Genomic DNA, 25,039 nt, shown 5'->3' with positions numbered 1-25,039 from the left:
TTTTTAATTCAATTTAAAACTTTGGAAAAACAATCAATATGTATAGAAGCAAGTGATTTTATTAGATGATATGGGAATGACAGTAAATTTGTTATTTCAAATCCACTGTGAAAATTAACGGAAAAAAAAAGCATTTGATATCCAAATAAATGGTAAAAAGGTACCCAGAAGGGGGTCCTCGGTATCTATTATTAAAGTTTAAAAGTTCAGGAGTTTACATGATTATTTCATTAAATTATAGTGGTATAACTATATTTTTTTATTTTATTTTTAAAGCACAACTAATAACAATTATTTTAAAACTGTATTACCAATTTACCACTGACCTTCAGCATTATTATTTGTTTAGTGATAATTATTAACCCAAATGTCATGGTCGTCTTTTTTTATTTTTAAAGGAAAGGAAAAGAACATATTGCGGTTGCCATGAGCCTCGGCATAATGTGAACAAATGGACAGAATGCACAAGCCTTGCCAATGCTGAGCGTCTTCTTCTTTTTGGTAAGTAAAGTGCCATAAGCCCATTTATTCACGGTTCGAGTACAGCGGCGTATAACAATTTACAAGTCTATATGCGTTTACTCGGACGACTCGCTCAATGATAAAATATAACAATTTGCAAGTCTCCACTCTCCTGTACATTTTTTTTATTTTCTTGTTTTCAAATTCATACGTCTCTTGTATAAGTATATGCTAATTTCCTTCACTTAAAACTTGTGTCAACTTCACTTAGCAATTAGATTGCTGCATCTATAAAATAAATAAATAAATAAAGACCAATATGCGCTTATCATTCTTCTTTGTTCCTATGTTGTTGTTACAATATTCCATAGCTAGCTTAGCTATGACGACTTTGAGCAACTTAACAACCGATCAATCGGCTCTTCTTGCATTCAAAGCCCGTGTCGTTGATTATCGAAGTGTCCTGACAAATAATTGGTCTATATCTTATCCAATATGTAGCTGGGTTGGTATCTCTTGTGGTTCACGCCATCAAAGAGTCACTGCCTTGAATCTTTCAGATATGGGTCTCGGAGGCACCATTCGACTACACTTGGGAAATCTCTCATTTCTAGTGTCTCTTGACATTAGTGAGAACAATTTTCATGGCCATCTGCCGAAAGAATTGGGGCAATTACGTCGACTCAGAGTCATGAGTTTCGCTTACAATAAATTGAGCGGAAGCTTTCCATCATGGATTGGTGTCTTATCTAACCTCCAAATATTGATTCTTGATAATAACAGTTTCACAGGTCCCATTCCTAATTCTCTCTTCAACTTATCAAGGCTAGAGACGCTGCGTTCATGGTTCAATATTATTGGTGGAACTATTCCTTCAAGGATTGGAAATTTGAGTAAACTCGTGAATCTGGATCTTCGCTTCAGCAATCTTCAAGGTACGTTCCACCACCTCTTATAATTGACGCATATTTTTCCATTTGCATGCATATTTTGCAGAATTATCTATGAAATATTTTAAAGAACATTATTGGCTGAAATTATTATGTAATAAATTTAATTTGATCCTTTTACATTTTCAAGGGTAACATTGTCAAACTCAATTTACCATAAGCTAAAAGCTCAATGACTCCTCAATGTTGGGCTTATGGCAGGTGAAATTCCAACCGAGATTGGCAATCTGCAAAATTTGGAGCATCTTGTTCTTGGTGAGAATAATTTAAGTGGCCTCATTCCACCCACGATCTTCAACATTTCAACCATGAGAATCCTTACTCTGGGGGGCAATCAACTCTCAGGCCGCTTACCGTCAACGATTGGCCACTCGCTTCCGAACATAGAGTATTTAGCCTTGTCGGCCAATAATCTTATGGGGACAATTCCCAACTCTATTACCAATGCTACTAAACTCATTGGCCTAGACTTGGGCTTAAACTCATTCTCGGGCCATATTCCAAATACATTTGGCAACTTGAGACACCTCAGCGTGCTCAGCCTTATGATGAATAACTTGACGACAGAATCATCTTCAGCAGATCAATGGAGTTTTCTCTCTTCTTTGACTAATTGCAGAAATTTAACACTTTTATCCTTGGGTTCTAATCCATTAGGCGGCATCCTTCCACCAGTAATTGGGAATTTCTCTGCTTCTCTTCAAAAATTCTATGCATACGAGTGCAAACTCAAGGGCAACATTCCTCAAGAAATTGGTAAGTTGCGTGGCCTGATCCTCTTAAGCCTCGGCTTCAATGACTTGAATGAAACTATTTCACCAACGATGGGAAAACTTAAGCGGCTACAAGGTTTATCTCTTGAAGAAAATAATTTGGAAGGATCCATTCCCTATGATCTTTGCCACTTGGAGTTGATCTACGGAATATGGTTAAATGGAAATAAGCTCTCTGGACATATACCGCCATGCTTGGCGAGTTTGACATCTCTAAGAGAACTCCGCTTAGGCTCCAACAAGCTCACTTCTAGTATACCGTCATCCTTGTGGAGCCTTGAGTACATCTTAGAGATAAACTTGTCGTCAAATTCATTTAATGGTCCTCTCCTTTCCAATGTACAAAAGTTAAAGGTATTGAGAGTTTTAGATTTATCAAGGAATCAATTATCAGGTGATATTCCATCAACCATTGGTGCCCTCGTAGATCTAGGAACTCTATCCTTGGCTAGTAATCAATTTCAGGGACCTATTCCTGAATCAGTTGGCAGTTTGATAAGCTTAGAATCCTTAGATCTCTCCGGCAACAATCTCTCTGGAAAAATTCCTAAGTCATTGGAGATATTGTCACATCTCAAACAATTTAATGTGTCTCATAATAGGCTAGAAGGGGAAATTCCTTTTAAGGGGTCTTTTAAGAACTTCTCAGCTCAATCGTTTTTGGGAAATTATGCACTCTGTGGTCCACCTAAACTCCGAGTCCCACCTTGCAAGCGAGAAAACAGCAAAAGAACAAAGAAAGTTGCTCTAATTGTCCTTAAATATATTTTGCCTCCGATAATATCCACCATACTTATAGTGATTACCATCATTATGTACATAAGATGGCGAAATCGGAGTACAAAAAAATCAGATCACGAAGATTTCCTACCTCTTGCAACATGGAGAAGAACATCCTACCTAGACATTCAACGAGCAACTGATGAATTTAATGAATGTAACTTGCTTGGTACGGGTAGTTTTGGATCAGTTTATAAAGGAACTATTTTCGACGGGACTAATGTTGCAATAAAGATTTTCAATCTGCAACTAGAGAGAGCATTTAGGAGTTTTGATTCTGAATGTGAAGTTTTACGGAATGTTCGTCATCGAAATCTCATAAAGATCCTTAGCAGTTGTTCTAATCCAGATTTCAAAGCATTGGTACTTGAGTTCATGCCGAATGGTAGTCTCGAGAAGTGGTTGTATTCTCACAACTATTTCTTAGACATTCTAGAGAGGTTGAATATAATGATAGATGTGGGGTCGGCTCTTGAATATCTCCATCATGGTCATTCGTCGGCACCTATAATTCATTGTGATTTGAAGCCTCCCAACATTCTCTTGGATGAAAATATGGTGGCACATGTGAGCGACTTCGGCATTTCCAAACTCTTAGGTGAAGAAGAAGATTCTGTGACACAAACCATGACAATGGCTACAATTGGTTATATGGCACCAGGTAAAGTTTCAATTGTAATTAAAATTTTTACTCTTTTTTCAAGCACGAGCAAAGTTTGGGTTACCTTAATTATCAAAAAATTATTTGTTTTATCATTTGTTTCATAATTAAAATTAAAAAATGCAGAGTATGGATCAGAAGGAATTGTTTCAGCCAAATGTGATGTCTACAGCTATGGTGTGTTATTGATGGAAACTTTCACGAGAAAGAGGCCCACCAATGAAATGTTCACAGGAGAAATGAGTTTAAGGAGATGGGTAAAGGAGTCATTACCTCACAGATTGAGTGAAGTTGTTGACGCAAATTTGGTGCGAGAAGAGCAAGCTTTTTCTGCCAAAATGGATTGTTTATTAAGCATCATGGATTTGGCATTGGATTGTTGTATGGAGTCACCTGACAAGAGAATGCATATGACAGATGCTGCAGCGAAGCTCAAGATGATTAAAGTCAAGTTCTTGGATGATGTTGCTGCAAGTAGTTAATGCAAATTTTGCTGTGTGTTTCTTAACTTCGTGCGTATTCTTTCCTGTTTGTGCTTGTGGAATAAGAGCCATTGCTCTAAGCAGAACATAAATTGAAATGAGAAATCTGATCTTCAAATTTGTATCTTCTTGCATATACTTAATACCAGATATGGTATGTGTTTTATTTCAATATTCTAGAGATTTATGTTCCAACAAAGTGGTCAACTCTTTTTGGGTCTCTGCTCCTCTCTTAGCGTCTTTCTTTTCCTGTAAATCGAGTTAACATTTGATATATATATATATATATATATATATGAGAAAGGTGGAATATAACATAATTTTTTAGTTCATAATTAAAATTCCCAGTGAGTCGATCGCAACTGGACTCCGACCATTGATAACAGAACTAATATTTGAAATGACTCTATGAACTCATTTATTTATAAACCAAACTGTTGTACAAACCCACACAGTGAATCCATATTCAAACATGAATTCAAGTTTCCATTTCCCCTCTCTACAAGCAGTAGTAATACAGAAATAAACACACTAGTTTAATAGTAGTCAGGTCCTGGTACAAACGTTAGGCGCGAGTGAAAAGCATTATCTTTGCAAGCTCAAGTGCCTTGTTGCGGCCAAAAAACTTCTCCACAATTGCCAGTGCAAACTCCATAGAAGTTCCTGGCCCTCTACTGGTGATGAAGTTGCCATCAACCACAACCCTGTTTTCGATTTCACTCTGATCTGACAGCTTGTTGCACATAGCAGGAAAAGCTGTAGCTTTTTTACCCTGAACCAAAGTTGAATGAATATGTCTAAGGGGAAAACAAATACACAGCAATGATATTGCAGGAGCAGGAAGTACTTGGGATTTTTGCGGGTAAAAATCCCAAAGTCTTCATCCCAAAAAATCATCTCAAATAATGTGACATTCATCAATTGGTCGGTTAGATAATATAATTAATTCATTTGGATTTTGTAAAAAATTACCAATCACTCAATAAATGCCATATCATTTGGGACAAAATTTGGGATGTTTATTTTTACTCTTTGGGTAATGTAACTAACGAAGCAGCAGCAGTTTTTCAGTTTCTAATTTGTCAGCAAACTTCAATTAATTCATCACTGACTTACATGAGATAAGACCACATTCATAAAATCACACAACATCATAATCCTTCATCAAGTTCAGATTAGGTGATCCAAATCTGAGTAAATAATTTAAGCATAAATGGTCATACCTTGAGTAAGCCATGGGGCTCCAACACTAAAGCTGGGGATGCACATATAGCACCGTAAGGTCTATTTGATTCCTTTTGCTTCTTTAGCATATTCACCAATTAATCTGACTTCGCAAATGCTTGAGTGCCACCAAGTCCACCATGTGCAATGTGCATGGATAAATTGTAGTTAGTAAGTCAATAATGTGGTAAAGACTATGAAGCAAGAGTAAGCACCTCAACTCACTGGCAAGACAATTAAATCATATGAAAGTTTAGCCGCCTCATCAATTAGCACATCTGCCACTAATTTAATTCGACGAGAAGCCAGAATTTCTAGTTTATCCTCAACTGATACAACTACAACATTTACTTTAGCTCGTCCCAGAATATCAATTATCATAACAGCTTCCATCTCCTCTGAACCATTTGCAATAGGCACAAGAATCTGAAAGAAAAGAAAGTACAAAATTTCACCAAGAACTTTAACATTTGAAGTTATCCAGAATTCCATTTTAAGCACAAGTCAGCAATATTAAGGATCTCACAATCTCTAATTTGAAATATTATGTCCCCATTTTACAGCATGTCGGTAGCACAAACTTTCACCCCCTATCATTTCCTTTTATTCATGCACTGCACACCCCCACCACACAGAAGCCCCCCCCCCCCCCGGCGCGGGTCCAGCACTGCTCATACTTCTTTTGTAATTGATCAAACTTGGGATTTTATTAGAGATATCATAAAAATACATCTACTAACTCCAATACGTTCACAAATGACTGAAGCCAATGATGTATATCTGTATATATAGAAGATATCACAGATTTTTATATACTGCCAAATGGGTATCCCTGAAAACATCGGATGAAGAAAAACAATTACAAGAAACTAGAAGTCCAATCTCACCTGGGGAGAATTGTCAAATGTCCACTGAATTGGATTGAATTCAGCAATAGTGTATTCATCTCCATGATTTGCACGCATTACCCAGGCACAAGGTGACAGTGAAGACTGTTGAAGATAGCAGCCATGACCATGACAAATCATCAGCTGAGCTCAGTGACACATTGGCATGCCACCTAAGCTACACCTATTTACCAGCTGATGCAACTTCAATGAGGTGGCAAAACTGCTACACAGAGAAATACCAGCACATGGAATAAATGGATGAAGATTCTGGAAGCATCATATCATTGGCTAATGATTGCTGGATTATTTTGTTTTATCTGAATTTGTTATTTTTAGCTAGCTGTCACTTTTGTTTTCTTATGTATAAATAGACGATGGTCTGTAAACAGAATTCAATTCAAGTTTTATTTTCAATACAAGTTTCTGGTCTCTTGTGCTCCGCTTGTCATCTTCAAAGCAATTCCTAAGGAATTTAAGTTGGTATCAGAGCCATCTTCAAAGCTATGGCAAGCAGCAGCAGCACACAAGCAAATGTGAACCAAAACGATCAGATGGAAAACTTGAATCAAAATGAAAACCAAAACACCCCTCAAAACATTGAACAAAACTCAAGTCACAACTCACCTTCACCCACTCAACACATTACCAGCAGCACATATGTGTTCACAACTCCCATTAAGCTAAATCAAAACAATTTCATGCTCTGGAGATCACAAGTGATTTCCAGCATTAGAGCAAATGAACTTGAGGGGTTCATAGATGGTAGCCATGTCTGCCCTCCTAGAGTTTTCATAAACCTTGGACAAGATCAAACAATAATCACCACACCTAACCCAAATTACCAAGTCTGGAAAAAGCAGGACCACATTCTCCTAAGTTGGTTGTTATCTTCACTTAGTGAGGATGTGCTGGGCACTGTGGTGGATTGTTCCACCTCCTTTGAGGTGTGGACAACTCTTTCCAATCAATTTGGTGCAAGATCTAGAGCTAGAATCCTACATCTCAGAACACAAATCCAGACCATCAAAAAGGGCTCACTAACCATTCATGAGTATTACTCTAGAATGAAGTCTATATTAAATACTCTTAGGGCTGCAGGGAGTAATATGAGTGATGATGACTTTATCATGTGTGTATTTGCTGGTTTGGGATCAGAATATGATTCAGTAATTGCTAGCATAAATTCAATGCAGGAAAGTCCCTCACATTCTGAAGTCTATGGCATGCTTCTCAGCCAAGAAAACAGAACTGAACACAACCTAAGCTCAGGAACTATAGAAGCAAACTACACACAAATGAGAAATGGGAGAAGGAATTGGAACAACCAGAACAGGGCTGGAAATCAATATCAACCTGGCATAGTCTTCAGAACCCCTGGCAATGGATCTGGTAATGGTCAAGGAAATCAGAACTCTCATGACAAAGGGAAGGGCAAAGCTGTAAGTGATGATGATGGTGCAAATCCAAAGGGGCCTTGTCAAATTTGCTGGAAAATGGGACACACGGCTGCTGATTGCTGGCACAGATTTAAAAAGAATTATGTACCACAACCAAGCCAAAGGAGGGAACCAAGAGGTGCATATGTGGCTGCAACTGATGGCCAAAACAGTGGAGCCTGGTACTTGGACAGTGGTGCTACAAACCATGTGACAAATGCCCTTAGCAACATAAACACCAACTCTGAGTATCAAGGTAATGAAAATCTAACTGTTGGAAATGGTGAAAAACTCCTGATTTCTCATATTGGTAACTCTATGCTCTTCACTTCAAATCCACATAAACACATCACTTTAAATGACATATTATTTGTGCCAAGCATCACTAAAAATCTCATTAGCATTTCCAGATTATTGCATGATAATGACATTGATATCGAATTTCAAAAATCTGTGTGTTTTATCAAGGACAAGAGACAAGGGAAAATTCTGGTGAAAGGAGTGGCTAGAGAGGGGCTTTATGAACTGCTGTGCTTACCTACTCACCTGAGTGGGAACAAAACTCCTTATGCTGCTGTCTTATCTTCTTCCTTCATGCCTGAGTCAATAAATTGCATCAGCAATCCAGTGTCTATGTTGTCATTTAATTTGAGTAGTGTCAAGTTAGCAAATGTTTGTGTTGAGTCCTCTGAAACTGATAGATCAAGCAATGATGCTTTGAAAGACATTGATCTTTGGCATCTTAGACTAGGGCACCCAAATGAGTCTGCTCTGAAAAGCACCCTGTTGTCTTGCAATCAGTTCAAAATAAACAAGAATTCTGTTCCTTCATTTTGTTGTGCATGTCAGTATGGAAAACAATCTAAACAAAACTTCAAAAGCACAGAAACTAAAACCAGCAAGGCCTTAGAATTGATTCATGCTGACTTATGGGGACCAGCACCAATTCCCTCAAGTCATGGACATAGATATTACTTATCTTTTGTGGATGATATGACAAGATACACCTGGCTGTTTCCCTTGACAACAAAATCCCAAGCTCTCAATACATTCATCACCTTTAAAAGCCAAATTGAAAATCAATTGAATCTGAAAATTAAAGCATTACAGACAGACATGGGAGGAGAATTTAAACCATTCAAAGAATTTCTTGACAAAGAGGGGATAACATTGAGACAATCATGTCCATATCTACATGAACAAAATGGCAAGGTTGAGAGAAAACACAGACATGTGGTAGAAACTGGACTCACATTGCTGGCACAAGCTAAAATGCCATTAAAATTCTGGCAAGAAGCTTTCACTTATGCCACCTACATTATTAACAGATTAGCCTCACCTGTCATTGGAAATAAAACCCCCTTTGAATTGGTTTACCATTGCAAACCAAATTACTCACAAATCAGAGTATTTGGATGTGAATGCTATCCATTTTTGAGGCCATATAACAAACACAAGCTTGATTTCCATACTGTCAAATGCACATTGCTAGGAATAAGCATAACTCACAAGGGATATGTTTGCATGCATCACTCAGGTAGAATATATATCTCTGCAAGTGTCAGATTCAATGAAAGCTCATTTCCTTTCTCTAATGATACCAAGTTCAGTAGACAAGAGTCCACAAGTCAAAGTGATTTTATTACTCTCTTAGAAAAATTTCAGGTCGTGTCATTCTCTCTTGATACTCCTCAAAGCACTCAGACAGCAGTTGATCAAGGCCACTCTCTGGAAACTCCTGAAGCTTCAGAACAATTCCAGAACCTTGACCAAGGTAAGACACAACAGAACTTGAGCACTGATATGATGTCAAATAATCAAATGTCTTCTCCTCATACAAATCACCAGCCTCAAGAAAATGACCAACCTTCATCCCCTATCATAGCTCCAAACACAAAAGAAGTCATACCATCACATCCTATGGTAACAAGATCTAAGGCAGGGATCTTTAAACCAAAATTATACCAAGTTTCTACTCAACCACAGACTGCATTACCCTTAAACACTTCAGAAGCCTTAAAAGAACCAAACTGGAAAGAGGCAATGGAAGATGAATACAATGCCTTGCTAAAAAATGAAACATGGACCTTGGTACCAAGTAACTCAAGTTGCAAGTTGATTGGAAATAAATGGGTGTACAGAGTCAAAGAGAATCCAGATGGAACCATAAACAAATATAAGGCCAGACTAGTGGTGAAGGGATTTTTGCAGATTCCAGGTATTGATTTTACAGAAACTTTTAGTGTAACACCCCAGGCGAATCCCACATCGGCAAAGCACGGGAGAGATGCTGGGTTTATAAGGGGTGATCCACACCTTAATTGGCAAGACGCGTTTTGGGGTGTATGGGCGCCCCAAGAACAAATCCGTGCGGGCCTTGTTAAGGCCCAAAGCGGACAATATCTTGCCAGGTCTGGGTTGGGTCATGACATTATGGTATCAGAGCGGTTCCGCGTGTCCTCTTGAGCGATGGTGGGGCAAACCTCAGCGAGGACGCTGAGTCCCCAAGGGGGGGTGTATGTAACACCCCAGGCGAATCCCACATCGGCAAAGCACGGGAGAGATGCTGGGTTTATAAGGGGTGATCCACACCTTAATTGGCAAGACGCGTTTTGGGGTGTATGGGCGCCCCAAGAACAAATCCGTGCGGGCCTTGTTAAGGCCCAAAGCGGACAATATCTTGCCAGGTCTGGGTTGGGTCATGACATTTAGCCCTGTTGTTAAGGCTGCAACAATCAGAATTATCCTCACCTTGGCAGTAAACAATGACTGGAGTTTGAGGCAAGTAGACATAAATAATGCCTTCTTGAATGGTGAGCTGACAGAAATGGTTTACATGCCACAGCCTGAAGGTTTTGTGGACAAAAGTAAGCCTAATCACATATGCAGATTAAAGAAAGCATTGTATGGTTTGAGACAAGCTCCCAGGGCATGGTTTGACAAACTAAAGGGTGCTTTGAACTCTTGGGGATTTGAAAACTCCAAGTGTGATACCTCACTATTCTACAGAAGAACAAAATCTGAGATAGTTATATTGCTGATTTATGTTGACGACATCATCATTACAGGTGACAGTAGTGGCAGTATTGAAGAGCTGGTCAGCAATTTAAATGGAGCATTTGCTTTAAAAGACTTGGGGGAGCTGAATTTCTTTCTGGGGATTCAGGTGAACAGAAACCAAAATGCCATTATGTTATCTCAGACCAAGTACATACAAGATCTACTTGCCAGAACAGAGATGAGTGACTGTAAAGGAATTGAGTCACCTTTCAGTACCACAGAGAAACTAAAGAAAAATGGAGGAGAAAAGTTTTATGATCCCACATTGTATCGAAGTGTTATAGGTAGCCTGCAGTATGCAATACTCACAAGACCTGAGCTTGCTTATTCAGTGAACAAGCTTAGCCAATACATGTCTGATCCCAGGCAACCTCACTGGATAGCATGCAAAAGAGTGTTGAGGTATCTCAAGAGCACCATGAACATGTGTCTGAAATTCAAAAGATCAGAGTACTTTGATCTAATAGCTTACACGGATGCAGATTGGGCAAATGACTTGGATGACAGGAGATCTATCAGTGGTTATTGTGTATTCTTGGGTGGAAACCTCATTGCTTGGAGTTCAAGAAAGCAAGGCTTAGTTGCTAGATCTACGGCTGAATCAGAATACAGAGCAATGGCTCTTTGCACTACAGAACTCACATGGATTGGTTCTCTGCTAAGTGAGCTGAAAATAGAAATACAAAGAACACCAACAATCCTAAGTGATAGCACAAGTGCAGCTGCAATAGCAACCAATCCTGTATTTCACTCCAAAACTAAGCATTTCGAGATAGATCTACACTTTATCAGAGACATGGTAGCTAGAGGAGAGTTGGAAATCAGTTTTGTTGCAGGCAGAGACCAAATAGCTGATGTTCTAACCAAGCCATTACCTTACTATAAATTCAGCTGCTTCAGAAGCAAACTCAAGGTGTTTGACAAAACCTTGTGTTTGAAAGAGGGTGTTGAAGATAGCAGCCATGACCATGACAAATCATCAGCTGAGCTCAGTGACACATTGGCATGCCACCTAAGCTACACCTATTTACCAGCTGATGCAACTTCAATGAGGTGGCAAAACTACTACACAGAGAAATACCAGCACATGGAATAAATGGATGAAGATTCTGGAAGCATCATATCATTGGCTAATGATTGCTGGATTATTTTGTTTTATCTGAATTTGTTATTTTTAGCTAGCTGTCACTTTTGTTTTCTTATGTATAAATAGACGATGGTCTGTAAACAGAATTCAATTCAAGTTTTATTTTCAATACAAGTTTCTGGTCTCTTGTGCTCTGCTTGTCATCTTCAAAGCAATTCCTAAGGAATTTAAGTAAGACGAAAGCATAAGGAAGAGAAAATTCAAAGACAAATACCAAGAGAAAGAACTTACATTAAAAAGAATGTGATCCGTGGAGACATTGAAGCTCAACAAATGCATTTATCAAGATTCCGATAATTATATCAGTCTTATCAGACATCGTTTTCACCACATTAAGATGGGCCAGCAGGTCTACAACTTCATCTAATGAATCTCCAATGCAAAAGGTCATACTTTTCCCCTGAACTAATTTTTTGGAATACATTAGTATCTGAACCTTCCAATTTGACATACCAGATGAACCTATTAGAATGAATTTCCACAAATTATATAACTCACAATTTTTTTAAACAACATTATCTATAAAAGTTACTACCAGTGGCCCAGAAACTTCATCAGCTCTCTCTTTCCCATACAACTGCTCGACAAGTGCAACGGCAAACTCCATAGTAGTGCCAGGTCCACGACTCGTAACAACTTTACCATCCTGCTGTACTCTTGATTCAACAGTTGCTGCACAAGCAGGAGCTAATTGCTCCAGAAATGACGGGTAACAAGTAGCCTACAAAAAATCAAAAACCCTATAAATTAGAACTTAACAATCATCGGTGAGAGCAAAACTGATGTATAACACAAATATCAATGCAATTCCCAAAAGAACACAAAACATAAAAAAGGCTTATCTAATTCTTACCTTCAATCCCTTCAACAGACCCCAAGACCCTAATGCCACAGCAGGTGAAGCACAGACAGCAGCATAAAGACGCCCAGCTGAAGCCTGCTTCTTCACAATGGTTTCTAATACTTCAGATTCTTTCAGATTGGTAGCACAGGGCATGCCACCCTACAAGGGAAACAAAAAAGGATATATCATAATCAAAGTATCAGCAACGAAATAAATTGAAAGGAAAAATGTACATGCCAGAATAAATATCGAAAAGAGTTTCACAGACTACAACAACTTGAAACATTTAACTAGGACCATATAATGAATGATAACAGTCACAATAAGGAAATCCCAAAAATTTAAAAATAAAAATAAAACAAAATAAACATTTTCTACATTTTTCTTTGCTCAAAATTACTATTTTTTTCATTTTCAATCGAAAATTAAATGAAGATGACTTAACAACAAATTATTTAGCTTAACATTCAGTATCAGCAATAATAATCTATAATTATAAAAACATCACATAAATTAGCATGAGCTGAGGTGAGCTGCAATACATACGGGAAGAGCTATAAGATCAAAAACGGCGTCGCGGCAGTCAGACACAAGAGCATCAGCGACAATCTTGACACCATGACACGCGTCGACACGAAGCTGTTTATCCACAGACGCAACCCTGACGTCAGCTCCAGACATTCTCAAAACATCGATCGTTATCACGGCCTCAATCGGCTCACTCCCGTTCGCAACAGGCACCAAAACCTTGGATAAAAAAACGACACAGAAAATTCAAAAAACGAAACAAAAAGGCAACAGAAAGAAACAAAACAAAAAATAAAATTAAAAAAAAATTACCTTTTTGGAAGTTGAAGACATTGTAGCTGTTGCTGTGAAGGAGAAAATGCGATTTTTCAAAGAAGGAATTTGTTTGGGGAGAAAATGTTGAGTGAGAGGAAAGTGACGAAGAGAGTGAGGAGTGACGTGGCGTACGCTTATTAATACCATTTTTTTAAGTTAGTTTTCTAGAGGCATCGTTACGGTAATGATGTGGGGAGCTTCGTGGCAACTGACAGAGTGGTAATGCTGTAGCAGCTTAAGAATGAGGGTGACATGGCTTTTTACCTGCCGGGCACCACGATTTATCAAATTAATCTTAAAAATAAAATATAAATTAATTATTATTATTTTACTTTTAGGATTAATTTAATAAATTAATTTTTTTTATAAAACAATTATTAGAAAGGTTGTTACAAGAATATTAAACATTATTTTAAATTAACTTGTATTAATTAATTTATAAATAATAATTAGTAAGATTGTTGTAAGAGAATGAAATATCAATTATTTTATGCTAATATTTATTTTTTAATTTGCTAATAAGTAAATTTTTTAATTAACTTTTTTATTGATTAAAAAATTAACAAAAACTATTAACAAATTAATTTATCAGTTAATTTGTTAGTTACCTTTTTTTATTGATTAAAAAATTAATGTAAAAAATATTGTTATAAGAGTATTATTTGTTTTATCATTTGTTTAATAATGACCGTTAATATTTACAATGCCCAGCTGGTCCTCTAATCAATTAACTATTCAATTCCTCCAGGCAAACAAATTGGATAATTATTTAATCAGTAAATCCTTCTAAATCGTACAAAGTTTTTTCATCTACTTAAACATGCTTGAAATTTATTTTATCATTCCCGTTCATGACGCTATGCAATGTACAATTAAAAATGTATCCAATATGAAATTACATGGTAAAAACAAAATATCTATACACACATAGTCAATAGTACTGTAACATATGTGAATTAAATGAATAAAAAGAGGCGGTTAAAGGTTAAAATAAATAATAGAATAAGCTGGAAAACAGGAGAGGGAAGCCACACGTGTGAGTGAGAGAAGCTACCAACTACAGACCCAAAAACCCGACCCGACCCGCAAACGTGACCAGTCGTAACTTCCATTTCCGGCCACCGTTCCGGTCAAGCTTGGTACCAATTTGAAGCTTGAAGACCGGCCATCATACCCCTGCCGTTCACATCGCCGAAAAACAACCAGAACGCCCGCGACCAAAGCTTGAAAACCCGCGACTGTTTCGCTTTGCTTCGCCGATTTTGGGTGACACCACCGGTTGGATTTTGTTCCCCATGACTCCCTCTTCCATTTTCGACCATCCATAGCCACCGGGAGTCATTGTTTCGCCGCCATCCAATTGTTGGAAATTCACGGCTGCCGAGCTAGATTCCAGCATCGTTGCCGCGCGTTGGAGCTCACCGCTGGTATCATTGAACTTAGCTTGGCCAAAAGTGTCTAACCCGTGCTTCCCGGCCAGCGTTGACCAAATTCCGGTGACCATTGACTGGCAAGGGCATTTGGTAATTTCACATTCTTGAGGGTAATTTTGTAATTTTTTGAGCTTGTGGATATTTTAGTAATTCATGGAATTGAGGATTGGGTGTAATTACAATTCCGAGGGTAATTCGGTGATTTACGATTTTAGAGTATTTTAACGATTTACGGATTCGAGGGTATTTTAGTAATAGATGGTCGTTTCGAGTTTATTGCATAAATTTAGTCTTAGTTCCGATTTACGAAAAATAATTATGTCGTTTCCTTGATTTTGGATGATTCGCGAGTGAGAATCGGTCCGCGGACGTGAACGATAACCGAGCGTGAACACCGTCACTGTGAGTGGAATATACAAAACCTATTTTCATAGTTAATTATGATAGTAAAGCATGTTTGTGAAATAAGTATTTTAAATGTTCTGATTTAATGATTTCCTCGAAATGGATTTTATGCACGCATTGATATTATATTAAAATGTTTGGTCAATGATTTTCTGTGTCGACTTTGAATGAAATACAATAGTATTTTAAAGATGAGAAAAGTGGATTTAGATGTGATAATGAAAAGAAATGTATGATTTAAAGTATGATTAGAATATACATGAATATGAGTATAGAGATTGTTTTTAAAATCATTGGACAATACCCTTCCCTCTAGATACAGTGATACAGATGAGATGAGATGAGAGGTATTTGGGGCCCGTCTGAACACACAAAGAGGCTTTGGGCCGTGTGTTTGGGCGATTTTGCCTTTTGGGGGCATATGCATGCGGTATGATGATTACAGAGATACAAATATGAGATACAGACAGATATTGAGAGACAAATATTACAGATGATATGAATGAGATACAGGCCTTTGGGGCCCGTCTGAGTACACACAGAGGCTTTGGGCTGTGTGCTTGGGCGCATTTGAACCCTCCGACGCTCAAGGTAGTTTCTAGGCCTTTGGGAAAAACTTGTGCCACCACTCATGTGGCTTAATAAACATTGCCTTAAAATAAAAAACCTTTTGAGTAATTTGCAGAAAAGTAGAGTGTAAAAGAAAGAATTTTCCATGAGAAGAAGAGAGAAAGAGATCCCCCACCCTCAGAAGTTAAGGATGAGATAAAAGTAATGCCTCCACTCCATTTTTTTCTCCTTTTTCCGTTACCAAACAGTACCTAGACATTCAACGAGCAACTGATGAATTTAATGAATGTAACTTGCTTGGTACAAATAGTTTTGGACCAGTTTATAAAGGAACTATTTCCGACGAGACTGATGTTGCGATAACGATTTTCAATTTGCAACTAGAGAGAGCATTTAGGAGTTTTGATTCTAAATGTGAAGTTTTACGGAATGTTCGTCATCGAAATCTCATAAAGATCCTTAGCAGTTGTTCTAATCCAGATTTCAAAGCATTGGTACTTGAGTTCATGCCGATTGGTAGTCTCGAGAAGTGGTTGTATTCTCACAACTATTTCTTAGACATTCTAGAGAGGTTGAATATAATAATAGATGTGGGGTCGGCTCTTGAATATCTCCATCATGGTCATTCGTCGGCACCTATAATTCATTGTGATTTGAAGCCTCCCAACATTCTCTTGGATGAAAATATGGTGGCACGCGTGAGCAACTTCGGCATTTCCAAACTCTTAGGTTAAGGAGAAGATTTTGTGACACAAACCATGACAATGGCTACAATTGATTATATGGCACCAGGTAAAGTTTCAATTGTAATTAAAATTTTTACTCTTTTTTCAAGCACGAGCAAAGTTTGGGTTACCTTAATTATCAAAAAATTATTTGTTTTATCATTTGTTTAATAATTGAAATTAAAAAATGCAGAGTATGGATCAGAAGGAATTGTTTCAGCTAAATGTGATATCTACAGCTATGGTGTTTTGTTGATGGAAACTTTCACAAGAAAGAGGCTCACCGATGAAATGTTCACAGGAGAAATGAGTTTAAGGAGATGGGTAAAGGAGTCATTACCTCACGGATTGACTAAAGTTGTTGCCGCAAATTTGGTGCGAGAAGAGCGAGCTTTTTCTGCCAAAATGGATTGTATATTAAGCATTATGGATTTGGCATTGGATTGCTGTATGGAGTCACCCGACAAGAGGAAAAATATGACAGACGCTGCAGCAAAGCTCAAGAAGATTAAAGTGATGTTCCTGGACGATGCTGCAGCAACCAGTTAACTTTGTGCGTACTCTTTCCTTCTTGTGCTCGTGGAATTAAAGCCATTACTTTGAGCCGAACATAAATTGAAATTAGAAATCCAATCTTCGAATTTGTAACTTTGTACACATACAGACTTAATACTAGATATGGACTCATTCATTTATAAACAAACTGTTGTGCAAATCAACACAGAGAATCCCTATTCAAACATGAATTCAAGTTTCCATTTCGCCTCTCTGCTAGTAGTAGTAATATAGAAATGAATACTCCAGTTCAATAGTAGACCAGTTCTCGTTACAATCGTTTAGGTACGAGTGTAAAGCATTATCTTTGCAAGCTCCAGTGCTTTGTTGCGACCAAAATACTTCTCCGCAATTGCCAGTGCAAACTATATGGAAGTTCCTGGCCTTCTGTTGGTGATACGATTGCCATCAACCACAACCCTGCTTTCGATTTCACTCTGACAGGTTGTTGCACATTCTTACCCTGAACCAAAGTTAAACATGTCTAAGGGGAAAGTATCTGTACAGAAACGTGCTTTCACATTGGACATCAAACAATATTGCAGAATGTACTTGGGATTTGGGGGGGAAAATTACATGAATGAAGCCAAAACAAAGAAGCATAAAAATTTTGGAAAACTTATGATATGTTCTGAGCTGAATTTGGGTAATGAAGCAGCAGCAGTTCTTGAGTTTGTAACTTGTCAGCAAATTTTAATTAATTCATTACTGACTTACATGAGATAAGACTGGGTTGCTCAACATTCATAAAATCATACTTAATAAGATGATACCGCGACAACATTGACAATTGCCACAATTGTTTACACGACATCAGGTAATGTCTCAAGTCTATTTCGAACTTTGCCCCTTTTTTTAAACACAAGCAAAATTTATTCCAAACGCTATTTATTTACAATTTATTTCATAAAGAGACCTCTTTTTGATATGTTGAAATTTAAAAGAAGATAAAAATGCAGACTACGGAATTGAGGGAATTATTCCTTCCAGATGGGGATGTCTATCGCTATGGCGTTTTATTGGTGGAAAGAAAGAAGCCCACAGATGATATGTTTATGGGTGTTGCGATTCGATCCCAAATTAACACCCCAAGACCACAATGTTGGACAAGAAATACTCAAGATTCACAAACACTGATTTGAAAAGGAAATTAACAATTAATAGATCAGTAAACAAAGAATACAAATATTTATAGTAGTTCAGCACCAGAGGTGACTACATCTAGAGTAGATCAAGATCAAGTTAATGGCTTCACTAATCTCAAGAGAACAAGGTTACAAGAGCCTCAAGGGCATTATAGAGAACAAATCAAGATGACTTTCTCTCTCTAACTCTCTTTGAGCTCTCTTAACAACCTCTGAAAATAATAGTTGTTAATCAGCATTTATATAACCGTTGTTTCTGCCTGTTGGGCAAGTTTCCCAGATTTTTTCCCGCCAAAAGAAACGGCCCGTAACTGCTTCTTACACGCGCTCCACGCGTGCAACTTGAGTAATGATCAAAAGGTCCTAAGCTTGACGTTTCTGAGCTAATATAATTTAGTTGCTCACGTGCCATCACGTGCTCATTTAACGGCCATAACCGCCGTTAGTCACTTGTCGTACACTGATATTATTCGACGTCGTTTAATAGAGAACGACACGTCGGAGACATTGCAAACGCAGAGTGACATGTCCTCCACCTCTGTTTGTACTCGTTCCGAATGTTGCTGACTTTGCTGCTCTGTCTTGTTTGTGCTTGCGGAATAGGAGCCAATTGTTTTGATCTCAGCGTAGATGGGACGGAGAAATCTGATAGTCCTCTATCAATGTTATGTCTTTTATTTTCCCCAGAATCAAACTATTCATCCCACCAAGTACCCCATCTCCCTCCGAATATAGTTTTATTCTAACTAATCCTTAACAGTCATTTCCTTCCACAAGAGATTATTCACAATCAAACTCAGCCTACATTGTTTTTGTGTATCCTCAGCATATAAAAAAAATAAAGAATGAGGACAAAATTAAGGAAACTAGATCCCACGAGTAAAGAGAATGCACAAATTGTTTTTCTCTATCTCTATGAGACCAAGACCTCGTTTCATTAACATTGTTTTTCCCACGAACTAATAAACCTTTGTTCGAATCTCTTCTAACATGTGTGAATCTTTAGATAATAATTTTTTCTAAGAAGAAAATTGTGTTTCTCCATCAACGTTTGATAGCACAAATTCAGCATAGAACATTCCACAAATAGACTTTATGCTGATGTGTCCAAGTCGTTATGTGAAGATTCTAGTACTGTTGGAAGAATTAACAGATGGCACATTGTAATAGGCTTAGGGCAATATTTGTTAGTAGTTAGTTATGAAATGAAATGTCTGTATCATCAGTTTTGTAATCAGTATAAATCGAGCAATGCAAGCTCAGTTGTGCATTCTGGAATCATTCATTAACAAATAAGATTCTTCTAGATTCATAATGACAATGGCTACAATTGGTTATATGGCACCAGGTAAGGTTTCAATTATAGTATCAAATTTTTGCTCTTTTTCCAAGCACAGGGAAAGTTTGGGTCACCTTGGTTATCAAAAGATTATTTGTTTATCATTTGTTTCATAATCTCATATTTGATATATTGAAACCAAAAATTGCAGAGTACGGATCAGAAGGAATAATTTCGGCCAAATGTGACATCTATAGTTATTGTGTTTTACTGATGGAAACTTTCACGAGAAAGACGCCCACTGATGAAATGTTTACTGGAGAAATAAGTTTCGGAGACTAGATAAAGGACTCGTTACCTCAGGCACTGACGGATGCTGTTGATGCAAATTAGTAAGAGAAGAGCAAGCTTTTTCCGCCAAAATGAATTGTTTATTAAGCATCATGCATTTGGCGTTTGATTGTTGCATGAAGTCACAAGAACAGAGGGTATCTGTGAAAGATGCCGCTGCAAAGCTCAAGACGATTAGAGTGAAGTTTCTGGATGATGATGCTGCAACTTGTTAATGTCATATTTGCTATGTGTGTTTGTTAACTTTGTGCGTACTCTTCCTTGTTTGTGCTTGTGGAACAAAAGCCATTGCTTTGAGCATAAAATGAAATGAGAGATCTAATCTTCGAATTTTTGTCTTTGGACATATACATATATATACACACGTAATGCTAGATATTGCAAGTGCTTTATTTCAGTATTCTGGAGATTTACGTAATTGTCCCTCCAACAAAGTGGTCAAGTCTTTGAATCTCTGCTTCTCTTTTAGCGTCTTTCTTTTCTGTCTTACCCTGTAAGTCGAGTTATTATTTTTTTGATATGTTATTACTCCAGATGATTGTATAGAAAGGTGCAACATATTATAATAAATTTTTACTGCAACTTCATAATTAAAATTTCTAATGGGGGTAATTATATCACTATCGATCACAATTGGACTCTAAACATTGAATATAGAACTAGATATCATTCTCCATTTGTTGTAAATATTTAAAATGTCCCTTTATCAACTCATTTATTTATTAACAAACTTTGTACAAAGTTGAGTTCATATTTCCATTTCGCCTCTCTTACTAGCAGTAGTAATACAGAAATAAATACTCTGATTTAGTAACTTGTTGCGCATTGCAAGAAAGGCTGTAGCTTTGTTTACCCTGAACCAATGTTAAACATGTCTTAGGGGAAAACATCTACACAGGAATGATATTGCAGGAAGTACTTGGGATTTGGGTGGAAAAAATTTACATGAGTGAAGCCAAATAAAGCACAAAATTTTTGGACTTATGATAAGTTCTGCACTGAATTTGGGTAATGTGAATAATGAAGCAGCGGCAGCTTTTGAGTAATTTGTCTGCAAACTATAATTCATTCAATACTGACTTTCACGAGATAGGACTGCATTCATAAAATCACACAAAATCATAATCTTTCATCAATTTCAGATTAGCCGGTCTAAATCAAGAGTAAATATTTATTCAGAGATGGTAACACCTTGATTTTACAAACTTTATGAAAGATGACACTTCAAAGGAAAACACTTGCAAAGAATTCATCATATTAATTTTGATCGAAATCTCCCAATCATAAACGGAACCATTTACAAGCACGTCATCATTTGCGAATCAACCTCGTGGCTTCTCATTTAGCGAACCAACTCTTACAAATCCCTCAAATCCTCGATCGACAAAGCCGTCAAGAACTCGAGACTATGAAAATCGAAAACCCAGCTAAAATCTCCGCCAAAAAGTCCAAGACCAAAAAGATTGACCGTGTCGAGACCAGCCTTAAAGAATTCAGCCGCGATACGTCGTTGTTCAAGTTCAAATCCGGCGCCGTTGTCGCCCTCGTTCTGTTTGTCGTGTTTGGCCTCTAGAGGGGAAAGTTGTTGCGAAAATACCGTTCAAGCCCTTTGGTATTTTCATGAAGACGAGCCAACAGCGAACTTTGTTGATAAGATAGTGGTTTGTATTTTTTTTCTTGTGTTTCTTCTGTTCTTTTTTATGCGCTTACTTATTTTTTTTTTAAATTAATTATTTTTAACTATTTTAACAATTTTAGGTTCCAGGTGACGCGGTGCTTGACCTATCTACACTACTAGAAAAATAGTCTTTACTGACTTTAGAATAGTGTCAGAAATTACTTTCACTGACACTTGTTAATTGTGTCAGTAATCTGGGAGTTAGAAAAATAATGACACTTGTAAGTGGTGTCAGTAATTACTATTACTACAGTATCACCGATATTATGACACCATAGTATTAGTAGTTATTGATATTTTATTAGTGTCTATGATTACTGTTACCATGGTATCACTAGTTAATTTATTTTAAAAAAATAAAAAATTAAATTGGATCATTGCCTATTGATTTATTCAGAAAATTAAAAGGCACCACAAAATAACAAAAAGAAATTGATTTATATCATAAAATCTTTCATTTCACATTTAAATATTATTAGTATATATTACAAATTCCAAAACTTTAATAACAAAAATATGAGATATCCTACTCTCATAACTAAATAATCCAAATTCAATACATAAAAATTTCTACTATCCAATCAAATGCCTACTACTTGTGGCTAAATTTAATAAATCTATAAGCTAAATTGACAAGGATGACTGCCTTTCACTCTTTGAATATGAGTAGTATAATTGCGTTATCCACCAGCAGCTTCTCTATTCAATAGACTGTATAGGTTAGGATATAAGTGAAGTTGAAGAATAAACACTTCAAACACATTGATCAAATCTGCATATGAATACATGGAAAAGAAAAAAAAAATTAGCTGCCAATATCGAGCCATTAGAGAAACAACAATTAACAGAACTAAAATTATTTTGTTCGAAAGAAAAAAATACTCATAAGCTATTTATAAATAAACTCAATTATTCTCTTTTGGTAAAGGTTATATATATAGCAAACTATAGCAGACAAGAAGTTTTCAATGTAATATCTACTTTCAGCACAAGCATGTTACTCTATCTACATATACCAAATGATTTTTGTGCATAGTTAAAAGCTATCACAAATGCTCTATTATAAATAAATCAATGAATAATAATTACAAATTTTCTAAATATGGAGGTATTCATGCGAAAAGTTATTCAATCTTAGATTAAAGGAAGAAAAACAAGGACTAAAAATTGACTTCTATTTGGCAAGGTGATAATACAATTTACAAGCCAAGTCCAAAAAAATGAAGAGGTATAAGAAGGGCACTCCATCAAGCATTTCCTAAATCTGACCAACAATGTAATGCTCTTTCCCTACTCATTCCCCTCCATGTTTTCTACTGCAAGTTTATCAAAGGAAACTTCATGATGAACTTAAGCATGGAAATAGAAACAATCACCTCTTTGCAGGCACTTTAAACTAGGATTTACATATATAGAAGTAATGACTCAAGAAGTAGACATTTGAAGTTAAACAAAAGCTCAATGGACATCCATACAAATATCTACTAGTTCAATGGGATAGTCCCCCACATATTTAAATGTTTGACAAATACCCAAAAATCAACTTTCCCAATTATAGAGTTACATGTTTGCAAATATTACTTATGGATAATGACCCACAAAGTAAAAATCAAATATTTCCCTTAACAATTCTTGATTATGGAAGTATAGGACCTCCTTTTATTCCGAAATGAATTAACTTTTAATCATTTTAAGACAGTGTTCAATCATAATTATTTTTCAAAGAAAAAACTGGTCCTGAAGAACTCTAAATGACCATTTACTAAGGCCAAGATACCTTCAGATCCTTGATTGATAATGCATCATATATCTTTCCTCAATCATACAACCACCCAGATCAAAGCATCATATGTTGCTTAAATTCCATAAACTCAACAGAACAGATAACTCACCTCCAGGCGGAATAGGTTTGTGGGAAAAACAATCCCAGCTCCAGCAGAACTTCGAGTTGACTCCAAAAACTTTGGCAAAGAGAAATTCCGTATTCATTCTCTATTAACTTGGCAACGTTCCCAGCACATGCAAAAAGATGTCCATGAATTCCTTTTTCTCTAAACCACCTCAATGGAAGATCAAAAGAAAGATCTGCAAAGGCTGAAACAGCAAGGTCTCCTCCAAGAAAATCCATTTCAGAAGCATTAGCATTCTCATCAAGGAATCGCCTCTAACTTGCCTTCTTGGCTCTGCAGGGCCCAATCCCCTTGTCTTAAACCCCCACAATGTCGATGGCCTCTCTGAACTCAACATTAAAAACAATAAAATACCCCTAAAAAAAAAAAGCCCTAATTTTTTTAATCTGACTTTCGAACCTTAACTTTGGCCAAGTTCTTCACAACACTTTCTAGGCTTTTTTCCAAGGGTATTTTAGCTCAAGGATGGCGGCTTATTTTGAAGGTTTACAGCAACGACTTGTGAGGTAGACCGTTGTTAGAGAGAGAGGGGTGAGAGAGAGAGAAGAGAGCTTCGGTTCAAAGAAGAAAGTGGCGGTGGGGATAGATTTTTTGCTCGTCAAAATTTTTAGATTTTAGGTTTCCATGTACACCTCATTAAAACGACATAGTTTCTACTTTCTAGATAATTTAATTTAATTTTTAATAATTATTGTTTATTAAGTAAAAATGCAACTTGTGGTTTGGTGGCTTAATGTTTAAAATTAAAAAGTTAAAGTATAGAAGCCTGCGGTTCGACTCCCAGTGGATACAAAATTAAAATTTTATTTTTTTAATTACTGATACCTTAATGTCACATATTTGTGATACTTAATTTACAGACACTATAGTATTGAAAATTTGTAATACTTATCTGTTAAACACGGAAAATGCCCCAAACACATGTAATTACTGATACTTTTTAATTAAGTGTCACAAGATAAGTATCAGCAAAGACCATTTTTCTAGTAGTGCTAGCATGACAAACCAGACCATCAAGCTCGGTGGTGGCCTTCGTCAGGTCTCTTTCTAGTTATAATTTGATATTCTGGTTGTAGCTGTTTCGTAAAACTGGTTGAAATCATAACGCTCTGCAAAAGTATTATGAATGATTTACTTCTTTATGAATATTCAGTGTATTAGATGTGATATATTTGAAGTAATAACACTGGTTTTTTAATGGAATTAGTTTTGAATTGTTAATATAGCTGAACTCAGTATCCTCTCAACTTGTTTACTCGTTTTATGTTAAAGCTTTCAAAGACTTCATTTTTATATCAAGGAAACAAAGGAAAGGAAAATGCTTGATTGATATTGAAATTCGTTTCGAATGATATTCAGGAATATGATTCTGTTTCTGTCATTAAAGCTGGAAAACTGAGGTTCTGAAAGCCGAAAGAATACTTGGTCCTAGTTTG

The 25,039-nt window shown here is 36.7% G+C and overlaps 1 protein-coding gene and 1 pseudogene across 1 annotated transcript; one reads left to right on the top strand and one right to left on the bottom strand.

Annotated features, from left to right (window-relative positions):
• The first annotated feature begins 844 nt into the window (after nt 1–844).
• On the top strand, nt 845–4,108 carry LOC112099893 (probable LRR receptor-like serine/threonine-protein kinase At3g47570). The gene is made up of 3 exons (XM_024187409.1): nt 845–1,397; nt 1,614–3,626; nt 3,753–4,108. The coding sequence occupies exons 1-3, from the start codon at nt 845–847 to the stop codon at nt 4,106–4,108; spliced, it is 2,922 nt and encodes a 973-aa protein (XP_024043177.1).
• Nucleotides 4,109–4,663: 555 nt separating this feature from the next.
• On the bottom strand, nt 4,664–13,750 carry LOC18046282 (annotated as a pseudogene).
• Nucleotides 13,751–25,039: the final 11,289 nt, after the last annotated feature.

Source organism: Citrus clementina, unplaced genomic scaffold, assembly GCF_000493195.1.
Source record: "Citrus clementina cultivar Clemenules unplaced genomic scaffold, Citrus_clementina_v1.0 scaffold_3, whole genome shotgun sequence".
NCBI classification, from domain to species: domain Eukaryota; kingdom Viridiplantae; phylum Streptophyta; class Magnoliopsida; order Sapindales; family Rutaceae; genus Citrus; species Citrus x clementina.
Note: the sequence above shows the minus strand (reverse complement) of the source record. Positions and strands in the feature narration are given on the sequence as shown.

Coding starts and splice junctions, on each gene's coding strand:
- LOC112099893 (XM_024187409.1), top strand. CDS start 845: ATGACGACTTTGAGCAACTTAACAACCGATCAATCGGCTCTTCTTGCA. Junction 1,398..1,613: donor TCGCTTCAGCAATCTTCAAG/GTACGTTCCACC, acceptor GGCTTATGGCAG/GTGAAATTCCAACCGAGATT. Junction 3,627..3,752: donor AATTGGTTATATGGCACCAG/GTAAAGTTTCAA, acceptor TAAAAAATGCAG/AGTATGGATCAGAAGGAATT.